Source organism: Leptonychotes weddellii, chromosome 11 (assembly GCF_054177405.1).
Source record: "Leptonychotes weddellii isolate Sample4059 chromosome 11, ASM5417740v2, whole genome shotgun sequence".
NCBI classification, from domain to species: domain Eukaryota; kingdom Metazoa; phylum Chordata; class Mammalia; order Carnivora; family Phocidae; genus Leptonychotes; species Leptonychotes weddellii.
The window spans coordinates 59,700,909-59,715,079 of record NC_138379.1 but is presented as its reverse complement, the minus strand read 5'-3'; the positions used below and the strand labels follow the sequence as shown (position 1 = coordinate 59,715,079).

At 37.4% G+C, this 14,171-nt stretch overlaps 1 protein-coding gene across 1 annotated transcript in view; it reads right to left on the bottom strand.

The window, feature by feature from the left end:
- Nucleotides 1-7,268: 7,268 nt before the first annotated feature.
- The window catches only part of TYR (tyrosinase), a 79,188-nt gene continuing 72,285 nt past the window's right edge, over nt 7,269-14,171 (bottom strand). The window contains exon 7 of the mRNA XM_081799008.1: nt 7,269-7,891. Within this exon, the coding sequence (XP_081655134.1) occupies nt 7,662-7,891 (230 nt within the window). The 3' untranslated portion in view covers nt 7,269-7,661. The remainder of the gene's footprint in view (nt 7,892-14,171) is intronic.

Below are 14,171 nucleotides of genomic sequence, written 5' to 3'. Positions count from 1 at the left end.
AAGCAGATGTGGCAGGGAGCACATAACCATCAGATCCAAAGGGTCCGTCACCTATCTCACCACCCAAAAGCAGCCAGCTTGTCCATTTGAAGCTGTGGCCGGAGAATGGCTCAGAATCAGGAGCATCTGGTCTCCTCACCATGTGTGAGAGGTTTTGCTGTGTCAGCTTGGCTATACTGAACTCCTGTACCAGGATTTCTACTATGTTTCTAAATAGAACCACAAGGAACATTCTCTCATAGGGTTGGAAGAAGCATTTTGTCCCATACACACATCTTCAGTATCAACGATCAAGTAGAATGAGTACCATAATGTCATCAGATTTGACAATTTACAGACCATTGGTGATCTCAGTCAGAAGGGTTTCAGTGGAGAGGTGGGAACAGAAGATAGATTGGACTGGGGTGAATGGTAAGTAGGAGGCAAAGACTTAGAGACCATACATTTTTATTTTTATTTTTAATATTATTTATATTTCTTTTTTTTAATTCAGTTAGCCAACATATAGTACATCATTTGTTCCAGATGTAGTGTTCAATGATTCATCAGTTGTGTATAACACCCAGCGCTCATCATGTATTTTTAAAGAGTTCTGTTAAAAAGCTTGACTGGAGACAATAAATAGGGCAAAAGCTGGGGGGAAATGTGATATCAGAGGAGAGCGATTTTGTTTTTAAGGTGAGCATGAGTAGGGTGCCTGGGTGGCTCAGATGGTTAAGCATCTGCCTTCGGCTCAGGTCATGATCCCAGGGTCCTAGGATTGAGCCCCACATCGGGCTCCCTGCTGAGGGAGCCTTCTCCTTCTCCTTCTCCCTCTGCCTGCTGCTCCCCCTGCTTGTACTCTCTCTCTAATAAAAAAAAAGTGAGCATGTGTAAATGCTAAAGTGTCAAGGGTCCTATAGAGTGGGAAGAGTTGAAGACACAGGAAAGGAGGAAAAGCAATGGAGGAAAGGCCCCCCAGGAGTTCAGAAGGGTTGGGATATCAAGCTTACAGAGATGGGGCCTTGACAGCAGGAAGGATGCTTAAATGGGAACAGCAGAAAATAAAAATAAGATGAATAAAACAAAAATGTAGGAAGTTCGTTGATTTGCAGGAAGGATGCTTAAATGGGAACAGCAGAAAATAAAAATAAGATGAATAAAACAAAAATGTAGGAAATTCGTTGATTTGCTGGCAGAAAAATAAAGGATATCCTATCTGGCAATTTCATAGACCTTATACACAAAATTCAATATTGCAACCTTGTGAATCGTTCCTAATCTACACACACACACACACACACACTAATATATGTATATATATTTATATATATAAAACTGTAACTGTATCTACACATCTATATTTCTGTACTGAAAAACTTTATATCTTAATAAACTGGCAAAACAGTAAAATAGCAAGAAAAGGAACTATTGTTACAAATGTTAAGATGGAATTCTCTTTCATGATTTTATACCTAAATTTATTTCTCTTTCTGACTCCAAATTTCTTGATTTGATTTAGGCCAGAAGTCAGTAAACATTTTCAGTAATGGGCCAGGTAGTGAATATCATAGGCTTTGGTGGGGGCATATGGTTTTGGTTGCAACTCCTCAACTCTATCATTGTAGTGAAAACAGCCATTGACAGGATGTAACATAAATGAATGGATGTGGCTGTGTTCCAATAAAACTTCACTTACAAAAACAGGTGGCGGGCAGGATTTTGGCCATGGCCCACAGTTTGTTAACACTAGCCATGATTTTGTTGAGACTACCTAACTACCTCATCTAATGGGTGAACTTGATGAGTTCAATTCATTTATAAGTTTCTTGTTGAAATCAGTCAGAGAGATGACTACAGAAGAATGATCAGAGTGATACAATGTATCTGGCTTTAAAGATGAAGGGAGAAGTGGAGTGTAGATGGTCTTGAGAAGCTGAAAAACAGAGGAAATGAAATCTTCTCCAGAGCCTCCACAAAGAACACAGCCTTCCTGGCTCTTTGATTTTAGCTCAGTGAGACCCATGTTGGATTTCTCATCTACTGAATTACAAGATGACAAATTTATATTGTTTATGCCACTGTTTGTGGCAATTTACTACAGTAGCAATAAAAACGAATACAATCAACAACAAAGTTCTCTTTGATTTTGGAGAGAGGTGAAAGAATTTGTCTTTCTGTGTTTTCTCTTTTTCTCTGTACATGGCCCATATGCACAAACACACACACACACACACACACACACACACACTGATATAAACATATCTATGCTTTGAAATTATTCTGCAAGAGTGTTTAAAACTGGTCTGCTAAAGACTGACCAAATTCCAGGCAGAGTACTTGCTCAAAAAGCACTAAAAGTAAAGCATTCAAACTTGTCCTAAGGCTTGGTTTTCAGAGCCTTCCCAGCCTTCCCTACCCGTTCCATGATCTTATCTATCCCCATAGCTGACCCTGACTCTCCGTTGATTCAGACTATTTTGAGGTCTTGTGCTTATTCTACCAAGGATGGATGGATTTTAGTGTTGCTGGGTTTTTTTTGTTTTTGGTTTCGGCTTTCCCTGCATGATTCTGATAGCTTGAGGCACACACACCTCTATACCTAGCCAAGATGTACATCTTATTTTGAGACCAATTCACATGCATGTTATTCCCCATCTCTCTAAAATTGCTTGAGTCTGAATTTTCTTCTAATTTTTGTGAGAGAAAAAAAATGCCCATTAAATTGATGTTATAATTCTAGAAAGATTTATGAAAAGAAGCAACACTCCAAGTGGCAATTAGGGTCTTCAGTTCCATTCAAAGAGAATTGCAACTCTTCTTCCTTCTTCAAAGTTCTTCACTGCTTCATTTTCTTCTTCATTCCTTTTGATCTCTTATTTTTAGACTTCATCTCTGCATTTTTAAATCCATGCAACCCTTTTCAAAAGCACTGTGGCAATTCATTAAAAAAGCCATAAAATTATTCGTATGCTTTGATCCAGAGATTGAACTCCTGGAAGATAATATAAGAGAAATTAGATGCCAAATATGCCCAGATATTCCATACAGCACTAAACATAATTTAAAAACTAGATAAAACATATAAAATTGTTGAATCATTATATTGTGCACCTGAAACCAATGTAACACTGTGCATTTATACTAGAATTAAAATTTTTAATAAAAAAAACTAGATAAAACCTAAATGTCCCATAGCAAGGAATTGGCAAGTTATGGCACATCAATATAATTGAGTAACAAACAACAATGACATTTATAGTTATGAACAAGGAACTGGATTTAGACCTTAGCTAAATTACCTAAGCTACCGAACTGACCTAGGCAAAGTATGTCTCCTGTTTAAGCAATTGTTTCCTCATTTGAAAACATAAATAATACTTATTCCCATATTGACATGAGAAGTAAATGAGTTCACATAATATGAAGTGCTCAACACAGTTCTTGGAACATCATAACTACTCACTAGATTGTAACATCTTTGTTATTTATTTTTAAATAAGAAATTAGAAATCACTATGATCATGATTGTAAAGCACACAAGAATTGGTACATTAACATGAAGTTATAAGAATAATTTCTTACCTTGGGGCACCTGGGTGGCTCAGTTGGTTAAGCGACTGCCTTCGGCTCAGGTCATGATCCTGGAGTCCCGGGATCGAGTCCCACATCGGGCTCCCTGCTCAGCGGGGAGTCTGCTTCTCCCTCTGACCCTCCCCCCTCTCATGCTCTCTCTCTATCTCATTCTCTCTCTCAAATAAACAAATAAAATCTTTAAAAAAAAAAAAGAATAATTTCTTACCTTGCTAATTAAGAAAAGAACTTATGAAACAATTAGATAAACACAGGCTATCTATTGTTTTAATAAGGTTTATATTTTAAAGAAATACTCAAATTATTCCCACATAGTTTTAAATAGCTGAATGATTTGAAAGTCCTTAAGACCTCCAGTAGTTGCCATAGGCAATTTTATATTCAAGATACTGTACAAACTAGGAAATGCTTTTGAAAATAAGCAGCATAAAGTTAAAAAAAAACCACACACACCTCTTTTTACTTGTATTTCAGCAGCTTTCAGAAGGAGTCTAATCAGAAGGGGAGTGGAACTTTGTTCTACTGACATGCCCTCCAAAATAGCACAGGCTAACAATAGGAGGACCCAATGAGGCCCTTTTTATGATGACAAAGAAAAGCGTTCCTACAAATCAAAGCCCATATAAACAAGGAAAAGCCTATTTAAAAATATCCACCATCAATGCCAGTTGTCAGCCTGCTAGAGACATTGGTTGAAATGACTTGTACCCATCACATACTTATTCCTACAGATGGAGAATTATATATGTGACTTGTTGGAAAGGTTGGTTACTAAAAATACTCTTTTTTTTAAAAAAATAAAACACAGAAAGAGAAACAAAAAGAGTGGCAGCTTCTTATTCCTTTCTCTGTAACAAAATGTGCCTTGTAATGTAGCAGTAGAAAAAGAGCAGAGCCAAAGTTAAGCAATTATAAAAGCCACACTCTAAAACAATGCTGCGGAATATAATGTTGGTTAGAATTTAATGAAACTGCCAGGTATCTTCATATATTGGTCAGGTAATTTAGGTACCTTATTGAGAAAACCTTATTGACAATGTGGTGGTGGTTTTATCACAGGTATTGCTGCTATCCAAGTAAATACCTTGAGCCTCTAGAGAAACAACACAATATTCTATCTTGAAATGCAGTGATAAAGGAGGGAATTGTCTTGTGATAAAGAAAAGAATGACTTTCTAAGATCACTGTCAAAAACAATGAAAATTCCTGGGGTAGACTTCTATTTGAGGTGCTTTGTAAAAATGATTAAAAAATACCTCCTGGACTAAAATTTTGCCTCCAAATCAAACCTAGCTAAGTAACTGTATTGTGTGCCGAGATTAGACTAAAGGCAACCAAATGCATTCACTGCTACTGCTTCTTCAGAATCTTCTGGAGACCATTATCCAAATGTCTTTTCCCACTTTTTGTTCTCAGTTTTACTGGTTCCAATTCTCAGCTAAATTGAATCCAGTCCTCAGATGCCATTTTTAATTTATTAAAAATATTTTTTTTCTGGTTATGCACCAAGTTGAGGAGAGAATCCCTTGTATTTGTCCTCGAGTCCCACAAACCCCCACTGTCTAAATAAATATGCTGTTCCCCATCCCTTGCCTGACTTTTCTCCACTAAGCATCTGAAATTAAACAAGCTAGTAAATAAGTCTGACAACTAATGGGAGTTAGAAGATCATATTACTCTATTTAACTGAGTTTATTAACTATTAGTAATCTCTGCGAGTCAAAGGCATTACTTCAATAAAATCGTGAATTTCTATTCTAGATGAAAATTCGCCAAGATCACTTGACCAATGTGTATAATAGGCTAATTCTTGCTCTTCTTTGAAATCCAAACTGGGACTAAGTGAAATGTAATCATTTAAAGTTATGTGATCTTGACTCTCTAGTCAGTCTTTTCCAGATAAAGCCATTTTTAAGAGCTCAAATTTTTCAGTCCACTCATTTTTAAATTCATTCATAAACAATCTGAACACTGTGCTTCAGAGCTTAACAGAAATTGTAGAATATTTTAGTTGAAAGGTACTGCACAGGTCAGTAGGTCTCCTTTTAAATACTCTCCCAGTGATATAGAGGTTCAGGTGCCAGACCCACGCAGTTTTATGTGAGCCTGGATGAGACAAGTCTGTCTTTAAAGCCTGGCATCAAGAGACAGTGGAAAGACAGTGTTCAGAGATGAGGAAGGAAAGGCAAATCAAGTAGTAAATCTAAAGTTATATGGAAAATGCTGAGCAGACAAATGTTAATTAGCCATAAGAGAAATGAAGAGACGGAGGATACCAGGACAGAGTAAATGAGGTTGGATATCCAGTGAGAGTGGAAATTGGGATCTGGTGAAACATTCTGGAATACTGTGGAAGAATCACAGGGACTTTCTGTAGAACGTGCTTGGTCTTATTTCTAAATGGGGAGTTGTTAAGAGTCCTGAGGAGATTTTAGTATTACTACAGACTTAATACTTAAATTCTCTTTGTAGAATTCAACTTGAATTAGCCATCCAATCTATATGTGAAGAATTATAGTGGCGACCACTTACGATTTTCTAAGGATGCCTCTTTAGGTTTTGGAAAGCTCTGAGTATTGGACAGTTTTCCTTTTATTGGACCAAAGTGGTCCCCTGTAACTCCCAACAACTGGTCCTTGTCTTTTTTCTTTTAGTACTTTATTTTTTTTATTATGTTATGTTAATCACTGTACATTACATCATTAGTTTTTGATGTAGTGCTCCATGATTCATTGTTTGAGTATAACACCCAGTGCTCCATTCATTACGTGCTCTCTTTAATACCCATCACCAGGCTAACCCATCCCCCCACCCCCCTCCCCTCTAGAACCCTCAGTTTGTTTCTCAGAGTCTACAGTCTCTCATGGTTCATCTTCCCCTCCGATTTCCCCCCTTCATTTTACCCTTCCTACTATCTTCTTTTTTTGTAACATATAATGTATTATTTGTTTCAGAGGTACAGGTCTGCGATTCAACAGTTGCACACAATTCACAGCGCTCACCATAGCACATACCCTCCCCAATGTCTATCACCCTGCCACCCCATCCCTCCCACCCCCACCACTCCAGCAACCTTCAGTTTGTTTCCTGAGATTAAGAATTCCTCATATCAGTGAGAACATATGATACATGTCTTTCTCTGATTGACTTATTTCGCTGGTCCTTGTCTTTTATGCTATACATAGCTATAATAGAAATGTAATATCAATTATACTATTCTTAGAATTTCAATGGGAACTAAAAATTCAAGAAGCAAGTTTATCTGCATATCCTAATTTAAGGCTTTAATAGCTAAGAGAAACAGAAATATGATTTTACTAGAACTGCAAGCAGGCAATTCACATAATCGTTCCCAAACTTCAAATGTTTTGTAGCATTTAAATATTCTCTAATAAAATTCTTCTTAGAAAACCAAAAAAAAAAAAAAAAAGCTTTTAATAGGATTATCACTGTTATTAACATATTTAATGAGTACATCTTGAGACAGGTACTTAGCCAGATTTATTGTAGGGGTGGGGTCTTTATTTTCACTGACCTTCAAACACATAGAACTATGGCAGGAAAGAGCTGAAGGTTGTTGTCTATTTGAAGTCCTTAACACATTTTGGAGCAAGAATGTAAAATATAAAGGAAACATTATGCTTTCTGAGGGAAATAAAAAGGTACTTCTCAAGCTCAAAGGAGTCAATGTAAATTTGTTAGTATTTTATTAAAATCAAAGAAAGGGGACAATAAAAAGAAACATTTCATTAAACAATCAGGAGGAAAGATCAAAATTATTCCCACATTTTTATAAGAGCACTTTCATTCAGGTACAAGTAGCAGTCACTCATTACTAAATGGCATCCTTTTCTAAGAAATATGGGTTTGAGGAAAACTGTCAAAGGAATGATTAAAAGACAGTGAGGCAAGCACAGGTGTATTCTACCTGAACTGAAGGAGGGCAGGTACCTTTTATATCAATTCTGATAGTAGACTTCATAGACAAATGGCAGGGATTGCTCTGGGGACATCTCCTTGGGGACTTGGACATCATTTGAGTTAAAGTGAGGTCAGCCTTGTGGGCCCTACTCTATTGCCTAAGCCTCTTATAAATGGGTCTGATACAACAAGCTGTGGTAATCCTCCTTTTCCATGAGGAGTGGCTGCTTTTCTTCATGGAGCCGCTTTCTCTCCTGACGATGACACAATAGGCTCGTGAGCCCTCCCAGCACAGCAGTGAGGACAGAGCCCACCACAGCAGCCCCGATGAGCCATGGCCAGATCCGACTTGCTTGTTCTAAGTAGGGCTTAATGTAATCTTGAAAAATGTCCCGATCTGAAACAGGAAAATATCCCAATGTTTTTACTGTTGTCATCCTTAGCATCACCATAATCATCATCAACATCATTATCATTAACGTCGTCATCATTATCATCAGTCAGATGCTTGGGTCTGAGTGCCAGCTCTGCACTTACTAGCTGTAAGAGCTCGGAACAGCCACCCGAATACTCCTGCACCCTAGTCTCTTCATTAGGAAGATAGGAACATACCACCTCGCTGGAATGTTTTAAAATTGATTGATAACATCTGATCTGTAAGTTATGCAGTGCCTACAGCCAAGTCAACTACTGTAACTTTTAGCTTGTTATTCTGATATTTGCTTCCATATTTCTAATATAATAGGCAAATATTACCATCTTTTAATTCATCAAGTTTATATCTGGAGTTCTTCATACAGAAATAATTTTTGTTCTCTTACAACCCCCCTTTTCTTTCCTCAGTCTTTCTGGTATCATAACATCATGATTTGGGGTCAAATCCACATCTAGGATTTTCATAAGTTTTAGTATATAAATATTCACAGTGGAAACAAATACTGTGCTATGATTATATTTCCTTATATAGTATTTCCCTGGGAGTTAATAACTTGTTGTATCCTTTTCCTTGATTTAAAAATACCCATCACTACTTATAGGATACTAGGATATTCCATATTCGTTTTGTATACAAAGAAAACCAGAGAGTGCATCTCGGGCTTTTCTTGTAGCAAATTACGTCTATGTGACTCAAGTCTTGAGCAAAAGCAATATATGTAACTTTGGGGCAGTTTTCTTTTTTTTTTTTAATTATTTATTTATTTATTTGAGAGAGAGAGAGAGAGAAACAGCATAAGAGGGGATAGGGTCAGAGGGAGAAGCAGGCTCCCCGCTGAGCCGGGAGCCTGATGTGGGACTCGATCCCAGGACTCCGGGATCATGACCTGAGCCGAAGGCAGTGCTTAACCAACTGAGCCACCCAGGCGCCCTGGGGCAGTTTTCTTAAAAATAAGAAGCTATGTCTTCTCCTTTTTCCTTTTTTCTTTTTGCTTATCTGGAATACAGATAGTGTGTTGATGAGCCATCATGGACCATGTGGTCCAGATTAAACCCTAGGTTTTGTGGAACCACAAGAAAGAAGCAGCTCTGGTCCCTGAAATTATATTCAACAACATACCAACACTGCTACTTGAGAAATAAATCAAGTAATTTATTTAAGCCATAGATCTTTGAACCTGCATCTGCTTCCTATCTCTACCTTCCCACCCTCGCTGATGCAGGAACTATAATATTTTTTGTTTGTTTGTGTTTTTTGTTGTTGTTTAGAATTTATTTATTTGACAGAGAGAGAGCATGAGCAGGAAGAAGGGGCAGAGGGAGAGGGAGAAGCAGGCTCCCCGCTGAGCAAGGAGCCTGATGTGGGACTTGATCCCAGGACCCTGGGATCATGACCTGAGCCGAAGGCAGACACTTAACCGACTGAGCCACCCAGGTGTCCCTATAACATTCTTGTATAAACTCTTTCCTTGGCTATAATTGATCAGTACATGGTAGACCACTGACTCAAGGTGGGCCAATCAGAATCATTACTCAGAATTCACTGTGCTAGAGTTGTCAGGTGGCTTGCAAGCTGATGACAGCCTTACATCTCAACCTGTGGAAGACAGGATGACACACTCCAAGAAACAGAGATGAGAGCTAGAGAATGAGAGAGAGACAGAGACAGAGAAAGACAGAGACAGAGACAGAGGGACAGAGGAAAAGAGAGACAAAGAGATACAAAGAGAGAGTCCTTAGAGCATTTAGTTCCCTGGTTTCTGCTGTTCCTCAGTCTCAGCTGCATTTCTGCCTTTCGCAGAGTCTGAGTGTTCATCCCTTCCTTGGATTTTTTAAACTAATAAATTTCCTTTTTTATCTAATCTCATTCCTATGGAGCTTCTGCCATTTGCATTTTTGAAAGTCCTAATTATTTTTAAAAGTTAATTATATGCCCACCACAATAAAAGATAGAGTAATTACCTTAGGACATTTTGGAATGCAACTATATGTAAACTCCATATATAATAAAAATGCAATCCACAAACCAGTGAGAAAGGTAATAACCTATCTTGGAAAGAAACATGAAATAAAATTTAAAATGAAAGTCTCACTTTTGGCCATAAACTCCATAATGTTCAGAATGATTAAAGCAGGAATGTTCTTTTTTTTAACCAGAAGAATTTGTTACAAACTAATTTCATAACACTAAAGCCCAATATTCATTCAAAGGAGAAAAAAGTGGAGCTTCCCTGGCTTATGTGGGGCTATAGGGCTAAAACCTGGTCCATTTCTCCCATTACCTTTTCTTCTTCTGTCCTGGACACCATCTTTTAACCAGCTGTCACTAAGTTACCCCTAAAATTCCTAGAGTGCATTAAGCATAATTTGAACAGTATTGCAATTTAGAGTTTCTCTTCATCAGGAAGGGATAGCAACTTGCAAAGGATAAACATTACCAAATAAATTATAAAAATGATTTATAACTTTGACATTTAAATATAAACAATGAAAGCCAAAAAGCTAAAAGTAAAAAGAAACATCAAAAAGACACTATTTTCAATATATTTAAAATTACTTTGAAAGAGGGACTAAAACGCCTGCCTTATTTTGCTAGTAGTCACTTCAATATATAAAGTACATTTAAAATGTCTACCAGAGCACAGAGAGGTTACATAGGAAATATGATTTCCTCTGTTTCTGGCTCAGCTTAAACCCAAGTCACAATTTCAAAATACTATTTCTACATCTGTCCTGTTGTTCAGCTTCTCTTATAATTTCTCTACTTCAGGCCACTCCAAGTGGTCTCAGTTTTTACTGTCACCAATGCTCTTCTTTGAAACACTCTTTATATTTCTCAGTGGCTCCAAACCAAAATTCAGACTTCTGTTCTCAGCTATCTGCTTTTGAACCCAAACAGTGCACCTTTAAATTCTTTCTTAATATCATAATTTTTCTATCTTTCCCTAAAGTTCCATTTTTCATTTCACCCTTTCTCTTCAGAAGAATAGTATGGTCTTCTGTTTGTCTTGTGCTCTATCATGTTCAAATCACATGCTCACTGACTCACACAGCAAATGTATGAGTTAGTTTGGGACCATTATCCTAACTTAATGAATTAGGAATCTGTAACTTAGAAGGTTTGCCTGTAATATTTAAATGACACAATGTATATATAGCCCTTAGTACAATGCCTAGAACATAGAAAGCAATTTATAACTGTTATTGATTCTTGTTATTCCATAATAATTTCAACAATATTTCAATGGAAACAACTTCCAATAAGAATTTTCTCTCTCGGGGCGCCTGGGTGGCTCAGTCGTTAAGCATCTGCCTTCGGCTCAGGTCATGATCCCAGGGTCCTGGGATCGAGTCCCACATCGGGCTCCCTGCCCGGCAGGAGGCCTGTTTCTCTCTCTCCCACTCCCCCTGCTTGTGTTCCTGCTCTCGCTATCTCTGTCTCTGTCAAATAAATAAATAAAATCTTTAAAAAAAAAAAAAAGAATTTTCTCTCTCGAACCTGCTTTTATTACTGATTCAGGTCAGCTCTCTCTCTTGTATTCTCAGACTCTTTCTTTCTTTGCTCTCTTGGGACATGTGACACAATGGTCTATATGTTAATAATTATTTATATGTATGTCTTACTTTTCAGGCTTGATCACAAATTCTTGAGAGCAAGTATTAGGTCTTATTTGACTTATCTTTCATTCTTCTATCCATTCATTTGTTAATTCATTCATACAGCAAATGTTCCCTGAGACACATGATATGCCAGGTGGTGGTCCTAGCACTGTAAGTGAAAAGATACATAAGCAGAGGTCCTGGCCTGAAGGAAACAATAACTGGAAAAGAAGACTGACAAGTACACAAATTATTTCAAGAGTAATGCTGCAATGATGAAAGTATGCAAAAAGATACAATGGAATCATGGTGGAAAGACCTCTTATATCTGTTTGGGGAGTCAAGGAAGGCCTCCCAGAAGACTCTCTCACTGAGTAGAAGAATGAATAGAACTTGAGCATGTGATGTTGATGGCAAGCCATTCCAGGAAAAGGGAACAGGACCACCACCTGGCATGGATACATATAAATAATTATTAACACATAGACAAAATTCTATATAGACAAGCATAGTTATTGAACACATCTGTCAATGACAGAAGCCCATCATCAAATACCATCTGCAGAATGAGACACTCTAGTTACCATGATCATGTCTCCTCATCTCATTTTCAACATCAGATGTCAAGGTCTCTGGGAATATATTGGGTTTAGGAGGCTCTCAACAGAGCAGTACCATACAGAAAGCAGGATCACATTTACCAACAGCATTGAGGACACAAGCTTTCATTGCCAAAGCTTTTTGGTCTTGCCTTTTAATCAGTTATGCATGCAACAAAATCACCTGCTGCTCAATTTTTAAAAGCATCACTAAATTCGATTATAAGAGAAAATGTTTGACAAATGCGAGACATCAGCTGCCTGATTACACTTAAGTAATTACAAACATGAGTACCTGAATGATGAATAACAAACTGCTTGAGAACTAAATTATATCAAGAAGTTTTTGAGGAATTTTTTTAGTAGGCCTAAAATTTAGCAATAAGTAAGAACAAATTTTAAATTCCTTGAAGGTGCATCAGAAGCAATAGAATAATTCATAAAAGGAAAATAGGCAATTACTGTTGTTGTTTTTAAAGTCAAACTTCTCTAAAATTAATAGTGTGGATTCACAGGTATATGAAAAGTACCCTAAATAGACAAAACATTTCAAATCTATTTTATTTTTTTAAATGTTTAACTAGAAATAAACAATAAATACCGTAAGCCCCTAATGTTACTCTTTGAGCCTCTACCCCCTCCTCTGTTCCAATGGTTTTTGCTGCCTTTTCAATAAAAAGTACCCATCTGGACACCAGGGAAGGAACCATGAGATAGAACAGAGTGGACAGTACATATGGGGACTAAAGAGAACCCTCTCTACTGTGGAGTAATGGGGAGAAAATTAGTTTGGGATTCAGTATTGGCCACTTAGTAGCTCTGTGACTTAGAATTAGTCACTTTACCTTTCTGTTTTCAATTTACCTATAAAACAAAATCAAAGTCACTACTACATAAGGTTGTGAAGATTAGCAGAGATAACAATTTATATGCTGATGTCTATAATTTATAGCCCATTAGTATCTGCAGTCCAGAATGTCTTCTGAGTTTCAGGGCCATCCACCTGCCCCGTATTTGTCCTGATGTTTTCTATCACCCCATTTCACTGTGTAGCCAATACAACCAGGAGATTCCCTCCATGTCTGGTCTTGCTCCTACTGTCGCTATCTCAGTGAGTGTCACCACCCATCATTTTCATAGGCCAGAGAGCTTACAGGCATCCCCAATATCTCCTTCTTTCTCACCTCGTATATGAATCATTTTCCAAGTTCTGTACATTTTATATAAATTCAAAATAATGTCAAATTCTTTTATGCCTTCTGCCCTCTCCCGAGCACAACCACTGCAATCCACATTGCCTTCACCTCTCTCCTGGATGCGGGTAATAGCGTTTTCACTACCATCCCTGAAGGTGCTTTACAACTGCTACAGAATTTTCTACATGCTGCAGGAACAGGAAGGTTTTGAAACCTCAAAACAAACCATTTAAAATTTATCAATGGCTTCTGTTATTTTAACAATGTGGCCAAAATGCATAATCAAGACCCCCTTTTCAACTAATCACTTCTTCCTTATTATCACTTCATTGACCCCTAGAGGTAGGTACGTCTCTAAATAAATAAGTCATTGGGCAAGTAATTGTTTAAGATTCCTTATCTTCCATTATGATGTAAACCCTGTGAAGATAGGCTATGTTGCTTACCACTGTATCCATTCTAAAACAATGCTTTCTTCAAGGTAGTTGTTAAATACATGTATATAGAAAGAAACAAGAAAGGTCTCAAATACACAACCTAACCCTACACCTAAAGGAGTTGGAGAAAGAATAGCAAATAAAGCCTAAACCCAGCAGGAGACAAGAAATAATAAAGATCAAAGCAGAAATCAATGAAATAGAAACTAAAGGAACAGGAGAACAGATCAACGAAACTAGGAGCTAGTTCTTTGAAAGAATTAAGATTGATAAACCCCTGGCCAGACTTATCAAAAAGAAAAGAGAAATGACCCAAATAAATCAAATCATGAATGAAAGAGGAGAGATCATGGGCGCCTGGGTGGCTTAGATGGTTAAGCGTCTGCCTTTGGCTCAGGTCATGATCCCAG